At 38.4% G+C, this 11,119-nt stretch overlaps 1 protein-coding gene across 1 annotated transcript; it reads right to left on the minus strand.

The window, feature by feature from the left end:
- Nucleotides 1-750: 750 nt before the first annotated feature.
- Nucleotides 751-10,153, minus strand: cdc25b (cell division cycle 25B). The gene is made up of 15 exons (XM_073835124.1): nt 9,671-10,153; nt 9,366-9,448; nt 8,208-8,259; nt 7,176-7,217; nt 7,046-7,079; nt 6,181-6,291; nt 5,879-5,992; nt 5,646-5,777; nt 5,484-5,567; nt 5,203-5,391; nt 5,034-5,120; nt 4,357-4,419; nt 2,301-2,399; nt 1,949-2,200; nt 751-1,864 (listed from the first exon to the last, which is right to left on the minus strand). The coding sequence occupies exons 1-15, from the start codon at nt 9,886-9,888 to the stop codon at nt 1,724-1,726; spliced, it is 1,701 nt and encodes a 566-aa protein (XP_073691225.1). The 5' UTR covers nt 9,889-10,153; the 3' UTR covers nt 751-1,723.
- Between the last annotated feature and the right edge of the window lie 966 nt (nt 10,154-11,119).

An 11,119-nucleotide genomic window follows, 5' to 3' on the forward strand; every position in this document is an offset into this window, starting at 1 on the left:
AAAAAAAAAAAACACAGCTGTGGACCATTCAGGTAACAACACAGTTTTAAGAATCAAGTGTATGTAAACATTTGAACAAGGTCATTTCTATAAACTCATCTATTACTTTCTCTTGTGGACTATATGTAAATGCCTTTTATGTGAAATATTTTTATTCAAGTCAGTACTAAATACAAAAATTGCATGGATTTTGCATGATACCTCTTATTTTGCTCAAACTAGCATTTTGCAGATTTGGCTAGGTGTATATAAACTTTTTACCTCAGCTGTACATATGCTTCAGTCTGTTGAGAATCAAGCTGCATGCAGAATGTCTAAATGTTTGGCACTGGACCAACAGTTTGAAACCTCTTCTTAGTTTGAAAGCAGTGGTGAAAACATGTTAAACACTTAACATGTTTTAAAACGTTTAAACTTTCATTTCTTGTTTGCTCATACTGATAAGCGCGCCCAAAAATACATTTACTCATTAACCAAACAGAAACATTGGCGCAGGAACTGGTCTGACACCGTGCCAAGACGTTAGGGAACGGCTGGGAAACTGCTGGCTCCTCCTCCTTGGAAGAGCTTTGGAATGCAAATGTGTGCAGAGACACGTGCTGGTGCTCGACTAACCGCATTCAAGGTCTCCGCAAGACCGGTATACTTAAAAAAAAAAAAAAAAAGTGACTCAACCCCCGACGCCAGTGAATAACAGCACACAGATCCAAGAGATCAAAACGTGATTCAGCAAAGCGTTATTACCCCAAACTCCAAGTTTATTCATGAATACATAAACCAGCCTCTCAGTCACACATGACCAATAAAACATACACTCAGGAAGATAAAAATTTACAAAACACACAGACACTTGCATGGGAGTGAGAATTGTAACTCTCAACTGTCACTGGTTTACAAACAAAGAGAACTAAAGCTGGTTTCAGAACATTTTGGTGAACATTGATGTGGTCATCACTTGCTGACCAGCAGCAAAAGTCAGGATCCTGTCCCTGAGTTAAAGCTGTCAGCCAAGTGAAGGAGAAGAGAGAAAAAAAAATATAAAAAAAAAAAATTAATATTGAATGCTCACAATTTTCAAAAACTCAGACCAGGACATTCATAGCAATATGGTCATTGCCAATAGAATGCTTTTCATATTTCTTAAAAATACATGGATAAAAATTTAAATCATTATTTTGTGATATGAGAATTTGCATAATTGTGACATTCAGAATACGCAAACCAATTTATACAACAAATGTTGTATTAGTTCTCTACTGCAAATCACAGCTTTATTATTGGGCAACTGACCAAATGTGAAAAAGAGGGGGCAAAATGAACGCATAAATCACAAAAAGCAAAAAAGTGCTCAAGGACAGGGGGAAAGTTAAAATAATCATTAATTAGGACAGGCCAGTGGACAAAAATGGGGGGCAGTGATAAAAATACAGGTTAGTTAAAACATGTATGTGTAACACATGACAGTGACATGTAGCTGTGTGTTTCTAAAGGGAGATCAGGGCGGTAAATGGCAGTTTAAAGTGATACATCAAACCAAACGGGCAGAGATATGTAATAGCCTTGACCTCATTTGACGTTGTGGTAATGAAATGCCAAACCCTGAAAACCAACCACTGTTGCAGCCAAACACACGTCTTCAGGTCTCTGGCACTTCTCATGTGTGAGGGCAGCATATGAGCAAGTTAAGGCAGTACAATGATGAAGGAACGTGAGCACATGAGTCTTAGAGGTTTTTGAGACGGCTGTACATGTCTCTCTTGCTGCGTTCTCCAGCCCAGGTGCGGCTCTTAAGGCGGAACTTCCTCAGGTCTTCTTTAAAGTCTTCATGATGCATCGGCCTATAAGCCTGGGGTTCACAGACAGTCTGCAGAGGAAAACGCATGCATTATAAACTTGGAAAGAGATGGAAAGGACATGTAGAACATTTACACTGTGAATACACGCATACCTTGTGAAGGGGGAAAAAGTCTTTGTAGCCTCCCTTCAGGATATAGAGTTCAGGGTAATGGAGGTAGGGGTACTCGTTCTCATTCAAAGATCGATCTCTTTGTCGAACGTAGCGGCACATCCGTGGGCCACGTTCAGAAGAAAATTCACAGTGGAAAACCAGCAGGACACGCTTCTCGGGACATTGTGGGAGAATAGGATGCTGTAAAAAGTAGTCTTCAATTTGACTTTCTTGATGGAGGTTAAGGGCACCCTGAAAGGAGGACAAACGGGAGTCAGCAAAATTCGCAGCACCACACAAATACAGCAACACGCAACTGCATCAAGGTTAATTAAATATAAATATGGCTAACCTTAATATGGCCGCCCTCGTATTCATAAGGATAGCGGCAGTCGATGACAAACAGCCTCTCCACCAGATCGCTGTACTGTCCGTTCATTGCTTTGACCATCTGAAAATACAGAAACAGATGTTAGCAAAAGGGGATTATGGGAAAGGTGCCAGTGCACATACTTTGTATAAATGTACAGAAGCCTGTTTCCAATAGGGATGTTAACCGATGACCGTTTGACCGGTGGTTGACCGTATCAACGTTAACCGGTTAAAGTTGTCGGTAGTCGGTTAAAAAAAAAAGTGCCGGTGCGTCTTTTACGCATTCTGAAGGTGTTTTATCCATTGGTTTTATCATGTTGCAGTCTATTAGGCAACATTCCGCATAAGATGGGCTTAGATTTGGAAATACATTACATCTACATTTCAGTGGTAACCGATAAGGTGATGATGATCATCGTCTTTCTTTATTATGGTTAGCAGTACCTCAACTAAAGCGGCGTCTCTTCGGAAGCTGTCATTTTCTTAAATGAGCCGTGGCAATGTTTCAAATGAGCTTCTAACCTAGACAAACGCCTTTATTTTCAAAGTGATCACCTTGTACCCAAACCATTTGAAACTAAGGAGCCATTTGTCCTACGATTACATACAACAAGCTCTTCGGCGCCGCGTTTGCGGGACTCATGTTTCGCGCTGTAGAGGATTTTAAAAAAGTGACGTGAGTGGCAGTGTGTGTGTGTGTGTGGGAGGCAGAGCGGCAGAGAGAGGCCGCGATCACACCGAACGCGTTTTTGCAGTTGGAGGCGCCTCTTTTGAATGGTTTTCTGTTGTCAGTGAGCGTTCTACGCGCTGCTTATGCGCCCCAGGCGCCTCGCGTTTTTGCAGGAGCGCTCTGAGCGCGTGAAGTTGAAAAAAAAAAAAAAAATCAACTCTGAGCGGAAAAACGCCCAACGTCATTCGCGTTCTTTTCCATTGTCCAATCGAATGAATGGAGAGGCAGGCCTTCTGTTGTGGTGACGGAATTTTACGGTTGCTTAAAAAGTCCGGAGACTGCAAGAAATAGAGGAGAAACCTTTTGTGACTATCGTGGGTAACCCGGAGCTGTATTATTTAGGGTTTCTGCTAATATGACAGTTTACTTAACAGCATAAAACTAAGATTTTAGAGTGCTCGCGCTATAATCCTTTGATTTGACGGACAGGACAGCTGTTTTGGTCGTTGCTTAGCAACATTAAAAAAAAAGCAGCACGCTCTTTTATTAAAAGTCACCAAAAAAAGGCAGTGCTGTGCGCCTCGCGTTTTTAGAACTAAAAGATGCGTTCGGTGTGATAGGGGCCAGATGCGACAGAGTTGCGAAATTGCAGGCGCGGCTCGAAATGGCTGTTATTTCAAATAGCGTACCATATTTTAAACTAATCGGTTAACCGGTTTCAACCGGCTAATGAGGCTCGGTGGTCGGTCAAGAAATTTTTTAGTTTTCGCCATCCCTAGTTTCCAACACACATTTTATTAAATAATAAATTATATTAAGCTTTAAGCTGAAATATAAACTTGCAATTCTGACTTTCCTCAAATTAATTCGTAAAAAAGAGAGGGGGAAAAAAAAAGTTTTTATATTACACAACGCTGAGGAAAAGTCAGAATTGCAAATTGTAAACTCGCAAAAGTGAGTAATTCAGAATTGTTAGTTTATATCTCACAATTGAAAGTTTATATCTACTAACTTACTTCCTAACACAATTGAGAGTTTAATCAGAATTGTGAGAAACAATTCCCCTCAGAATTGGACTTTAAATTTACAACTGCAGGTTTCACAGTTCTGAGAGAATAAAAAATAAAAGTATTTTTAAAGAATGAATGATTTATATTAAAAAAAAAAAAAAAAAAAAAAAACACACAATAGTGAGATACAGATAAACCAACAATTCAGAATTTTTCCTTGCAAACGCGGGTCTATAATCATGCAACACTGAGGAAAAAAGTCAGAATCGCAATATTTAAACTCACATTTGAGAAAAAAAGACAAATGCTCTTGCATTTAAAATGTGCATGCTAAATATTAATGTGCGCAAACTTACAATTTCTGGAGTGATGTATTTTAACTCTTGGTGTTTTCCTTCAACCGTGGGTAGCGCAGGAGCCTTCAAAAAGACAAATTAATGCTTTAAAAATGGTGTTTGGTTTATTGTTATGATATACAGTCAAACCAAAATGTATTCAGACACCTTCAACAATTCACATATTATCACGGTTTATTTGCTATAGTTTAGAAAATGGTATTAAAATATGACAAGAACCGTTTCAGAACAAATTTATCTTGGTAATTTCAGTTAACTTTGATAGAAAGGCATGTAATTGATTAATCAACCAAAAATTTAGACAACTATTAGTATGACAATATTTACACAACTATCGAAACTAATCGATACCGATTACCAAGCAGAGCTTAATTGTGTTCAGTCTGTGGTGTAAAAAGTTCACCTTAGCAATTAAAGAAAAAAAATCAGATCAAAGTGTCTGAATAAATTCTAGTCTCTAATCCTTAATCAATTTTACTGGTGGTCCACTGTATGAATAACTTTGAGGTATAATATGTCACTTCAATGTCATCCTCACTTACATAAATGAACTATAGTGTCCTGCACCCACTAGTAAAAATAAATTATATTTGGAGTCAATTTTTGCTTTGACAGTATACAGACTGATTGATAGAATTTTTTTTTTTTTTTTTATTATTATTAAAAGCACTAATCACCTTGGTGAAGTCTCCAATCACATTACTGGGATCTGTATCCAACATTCTTTCAATCTGTGTGTGATTAAAAGACTTTGACCTTTGAACCTGTAAGGCAAAAGGATCAAATTTAGACCCAAATTATAAACTCAAATTATGGTTGCTGTTGCTTTGGCCAATGAGCTCTGACCTGATGAGGCGCAACATCCTCCTGTTCTGTGGGTGCAACTTGTGTCCCTGCCAGGCTCCGCCTCCTTTTCACTCTGACAGGTGTGTTCTCATCTTGTGGCCTCTCGGGTCTCTTTAGTGGGATACGCCCTCCAGGGTTTGGCATGGAGGGAGATCGAAACAACCCACGTGGACGGCAGCGAACAACAGGCTAAGGGCAATAAAGTGGGCTTGGTCATTAATCATTGTCAATAACCATAAAAAAAAACAAATCAAAGAGAGATAAAGTGTGTAACAGCATACCGAATAATTACTGTCAGTACTTTGTTTAGCCACCAGAGGAGCTGTGAGAAGACTGTCCATTCCAAGAGGAACCTCAGAGTCATTCTATACAAACAAATGAAGCATGGTTATTTACAAATCAAAACACTGCAAAAATAAAACAAAGGCAAATTGAAGAGCCACCTCCATATCATCCAGCCCCTCTAAGAAGCCATCATCGTCATCATCGTGGAGACAGGAAAGAGAAGGCCGGCGCAGTATAAAGGGACTGCTCTCCTCTGGAGAGTCAGGCTGAAGGGATGAAGGTGGGGAAAGCTGGAATAGAGAAGGAACAAAGCTTATAAATGTTACATCCACATCAAAATTAAACCTAAGAATTCATTTTCCACAGGTTCTGCAAGGAATGCACGCTGTACCATTAAAGCAGGAGCAGAGTTGGGTCGGCCAGCAAAAGCATCCTTAGTGCCTCCAGTTGACCGTGTGCGACAGCGTGATGCTGGCATGGAAGGCTTCTTGAACTCAAAATTCTCCTGTAAAAAAAACAAATTAAAAGTTAAAACAAAAAATTCTAAGTCATTCCAACACCTGTCCCACGAATTCCCATAACTTTCCAAGTCAACAAATCTTTTAGCACAGCGCTCATGCTCTCAAAAAGCAATTTCTAGTCAATTTTGAGCATGAATACACAGAACTAGAACCAGAGACACAAAAAACACACCTCAGCCAGGTTTTCTTTGTTGTCACTGCCATTTGCACGAGTCCACACTCCATAGCGTGAGGGATCGGGTTCTTTATTTCTTAAATTGGGACTGTGACCCAAAAATTGCAGCTGTAAAGAAAAAAAGAAAAAAAAAACATGTTATTTCAAAGGGTAAAAAAGAAATCTTTAACGTATCCTTTGGGGTCAGTTCAGTTAACATTTACCAAGGACACAAATCAAATGTGACAGTGAAAATACTAGTAAAACGTATGTATTAAATATTTTAAAGCAGCATAAAAGTATTTTAGAATGATTTCTGAAAGGCTCATGTGACACTGAGACTACAGTAATAGCTGCAGAAAATAAATTACATTTTAATATACGTGACCCTGGTCCACAAAACCAGTCTTAAGTAACACGTATATTTGTAGCAATAGCCAAAAATACATTGTATGGGTCAAAATTGATGAAGATATTTTGTAAATTTTCTACCATAAATATCAAAACTTAATTTTTGATTAGTAATATGCATTGCTAAGAACTTAATTTGGACAACTTTAAAAGCATTTTTCTCAATATTTAGATTTTTTTGCACCCTCAGATTTCAGATTTTCAAATAGTTGTATCTCAGCCAAATATTGCTTAAACAAAAAAAATCACACATGAATGGAAAGCTTATTTATAGCTTTCAGATTACGTATAAACATCTATTTCATCATTTTTTTTACTCTTATGACTGGTTTTGTGGTCCAGGGCCGCATATTAAAATCAACGTATTAATTTAACCAAAAGCAGCCTTGTCGAACACAAGAGACTTCTTCGTTAAAACTCAAACTTTAATGAGTATTTAAAATAATAATTTTATTCTAACGAATAGACTTACCGGCAAAGAGTGTATCCTGCGAATGGGCATTTTTCTGTAACAACAGAAAGAACGTTTGATTAAACTCAAATCAATACAACAGTTTCCACAGACAAAAGCATCCTCTGCTTTGTAGTGCATGACCACTTACTCATTAACTGCTCGTGTGGCATCCTGCATGGCCTTCTCAAACCTGTGATGAAAAAAAGAAAATGCTATTGAACAGTTCCTAGTGTATTCAAAGCCACCTCCCACTCCAACCAAACACAAGCCCAGACGACAATTCATGTCATTTATCTCTCAGACTAAGCCTCTCACGACTCTATATTTAACAAACACACCGCGATGCCCACCTGTATGCAAAACAGAACCAAGGAAAGGTGGGGGGGGGGGGGGTCTTTTAATTTACCATATGCCCACACAACACTAACCCCCTCTGCAAGCCTCTTTTGTTGGAAGAGGGGAGCAGGGGGAGAAAGAGTGAATGGTGGTTTGGAGGGGGAGGAGGTAAGGAGTGTGGCTCTTTCATAGCATAGGAAAAAGGAGGAATTAGAGTTAAGAAGGGGGTTCTGTAGTAACCCTGGCTACCTCACACACACATATTACTGCTCTATTTGGACGCCTGCTCTCTCAGGGCATGAAAAGCGTGCCACTATTCACCCAGCCCCCCCTTTAGGAACGAGCCACACAACACACACACTGATGTGTGAGGAACCCAAACAGCTGTAGGCCTGGCTGCAGATAAATGGATTCCCACCGACACCAAATGGCTTGGAAAGAGAACCGTCCCACAGACTGTAGATTACCAGAGAGCACACAGATTTAATGCATGCTGGGTGAATACTCTGAGCCTTTGGGAATTTTAAAGGATCTTTTTGATTTATTCGATTAAACTGAATGTCATTCTGTCTAAAATCTTAAATGACACTTCATTTTTGGCTGAATCATTCCTTTAATGAAAGGATGTGCAGTGTGGCTTTGATATCTAGTGACTCTGTGTGTGTGATCTGTGATGGATAAAAGCATATGCTCCGCTAATCCACAAAAAAAAACACGCTGAGCATATGTACGATCCATCTACGGCAGGGACTAGATTAGACATAATCCTCAAGCCAAGCATCCTAGCCAAGCTCCATCTCACATGTCAAATATGATGACCAACAGGCAGAAGATTCATACTCACTTCTGCTCAGCATCCAGAGAGTCTAAAGGACTGGGAGACTCTAGTCCAAGACCTGCGGAGAGAAGAAACAGATGAGAAAAAAACTGCACGTTGTTAATACAGCAGAGCTAAACTATAAAGATCATTGTTCACATTCCAAAAGGTAAGGTCACACACCCACACACTGTATGGCAAACCAGTATAACATTCCTTTCAACCAAGTCAAATGCATTTTTGTTAGCGGCACTTAATTTAATTAGTAGTAAGCAAATGCGTGAAACTGCAAGAAACTTCTAAAAGCAACACTTTTAATCTTTCTAGTTACTATAGATTTTTTTTAATGTCAGAAGCAATTCATATATATATATATATATATAACCATTTTACATTTTGATAAATTGTGGCCCACTAAAGGTTATGTTTATGAGGTGGATATTTGAATAGTAATTAGGGATGTAACGATGCATCACGAGCCGGTTGGAAACAGACACAAATGTGAGGGTTGAGATGTTAAACCAATTTACAATTGGGAGGTGTTCATATGCATGTATCTGAGGGGAACTGACTGTCTTTAGAAAATGTCATTTTCTTTTCATCTTGCCTCTGAGTGATGCTAATTTTAAAGTAGATTTCATAACCGCAGTGTGGTTTTGCTCAAGCAATAATAAAATACATTTTCATGTATAAATTCTATTAAATCTAATTTTGTTAAAAAAAAAAAAAAAGTTTTGTGAAATCAGTATTGTGAATCCTATCACATTGGGAATTGAGAGAATCATTAGTTCCCTAATAATAATAATAATAATAATAATAATAATAATAATAATAATAATAATAATAAGTAAATTAAAATTCCACAAACCACATTGAACAAATCCATACAAACCACCACCTTACTACATTTTCTCATGAGGTTATATTGGCCATTCTGACTTAAGATACAAGTGTCTATTAACTTCACTTTGACAACTGGAACTGATATAGTAACTTGTTCTGAAGTTCTTGAAAGTACTTGACATTTTTATGGTTAAAAAGAATGACATGTTTAACCTGCTTACAAGTAACCGAAAAAAAAAAAATGGTAGTAACAATAGACAGATAAATGCTTAAGAGGCTTGCCATACACAAACAGGCATTAAAGTTTATACAGGAAAACGAAAGCATGTTTTCCAAGCTAACCTGCATCTGAAGAAGCATCAGAGGCGAAGGAAGGGATCTTCAGGAGGGGCAAGGTTTTCTTCCGCTTTGGTGTCTCACATTGACTAAATCAAAACGTCAAAGCAAAGAATTAAAAAACTGAAACGTCTTGAATTATATAATAGTATTATATAAACAGCTTAACCATTACACAAATGCACTAGCCTTTGATAACGAGGGTTGTAAAAACTCAAATGTAATTAGCCTCAGAACAATTCCAGGAAGTAGCTCTGCGGTTGTTTACTTTCTGTACTCGTGCTACCAAAAAATAGCTTGTCTTCACTCACCCTCCAAGAACAGCGAGGTTATTCATGTTTAGAGCCAGGTTAGTCACGGGAGACAGCACTGCCATGGGTCCGGGGGAAGTTAGGTTCTTCATGCAGGGGGAGCCCCTCGCCCCGATCTCCGGCAAGGAGAGTCGGTGAGGTCTGAGGACTGAATCGGGCCCGGGGCTGAACGGATCATTTACAGGGCTGATGTCGCCTGGAGCAGTATCAAAATCCATTTGTGAAGAGTCGTCGGATGATTGCTGAAAATAAGATCCAGTCAGGCGCGATTAAGACGACAAAGGGTTAAAGCCAAGTTAGCAAGCGCACGGCAACCCGGATAGGGGCTTAAATGTAACTTATTTAGGTTTAAGAAAACAACTCGCAGGACTCTGCATACTAACTACGCCAGATTACACAAGACACGATAAAAGGGTTTTTTTTAAAAAGCCATCATCTTTGATCTTTGTTGTCAGAGAGCTGCCGATTCGATGCACTCTCTCTGACCTTTCCAAACTCTGCTGAGGAAGAAAGTGCTGAATGTAGCTCTTATTTATGTTCAAAACATGCAGTCCACAAGCGGCAATCGGAGTAGCCAATGAGCAGCGCCGTTATATCTGATTCAGCCAATGAGATGCGCTTCCTCTTTTCTCCACATTGTTCTCAGAGAGAAGGTAGGCGGTCTGAAGAATGACAGACAAATATGATGTCCAATCAACTTTGATGTAACAACAGCGCTTCTATAAATTCATCCAATGGCGTTTATGTTTACATAAATTGGGCGGGGTAAAAATGTATAGATGTGGAACAAGGAAAGATTTTCCCGCGGAACAGTTCAAGCTGCAGCTTGGTAACGCCCTCGGCTGCAAGAAAACCAATCATATGTCAACGTCCTGGCGCGGAACGTACCACTCAAATCTCATAGACAAAGAAGTAAATATATGTTTGGTACATATTTGTGCTGGTAGTTTCTGCAATAAACCGATATGTTTTTTATCCATCTAAATACTTTTAAACTATTTTTAAACATTTTTAATTTCATGCTTAAAGTTTGAAATATTAATTATATTAATATATCTCGTATTAATTGAGAGAGAAAGCTAGTAAAGTTAAAAAAAGACTTAATAATATTACATTTAAAAACAAAATGAATATACGGTTTGCCTTATAAATGTATATTTTAACCTGAACAAAAGCTGAGAAACAAAAAGGTTCCTGGGTTAGTCTGTATATGTCAACTACTTTAATATTAAACTAGCCATAAATACCAAATTAAGGGCGTGAGTGTTTAAATTAGACTAAGATAAGCGATAAAACAAATATTAATGACTAAAATTCTCAGCTTTTTGCTGACCTGTTTACATTTAGATAGCCACATTATCCTAGTTTACATTTCATGACAAATGTTAGACATTGACACAGATTTGGCAAAGCAAAAAGGGCTGACTGTGAACACGAAAATCTCTTATT

The sequence above is a fragment of the Garra rufa genome, chromosome 2 (genome assembly GCF_049309525.1).
Source record: "Garra rufa chromosome 2, GarRuf1.0, whole genome shotgun sequence".
Classification (NCBI taxonomy): Eukaryota; Metazoa; Chordata; class Actinopteri; order Cypriniformes; family Cyprinidae; genus Garra; species Garra rufa.

Bases quoted from the DNA above. Each gene is read 5' to 3' on its own strand.
- cdc25b (XM_073835124.1), bottom strand. From the start codon at position 9,888: ATGGATTTTGATACTGCTCCAGGCGACATCAGCCCTGTAAATGATCCG. The intron at 7,080-7,175 runs GTAAGTGGTCAT...CTGTTGTTACAG, and splicing joins GCCACACGAGCAGTTAATGA to AAAAATGCCCATTCGCAGGA. The intron at 5,121-5,202 runs GTCAGAGCTCAT...TTTGCCTTACAG, and splicing joins AGGATGTTGCGCCTCATCAG to GTTCAAAGGTCAAAGTCTTT.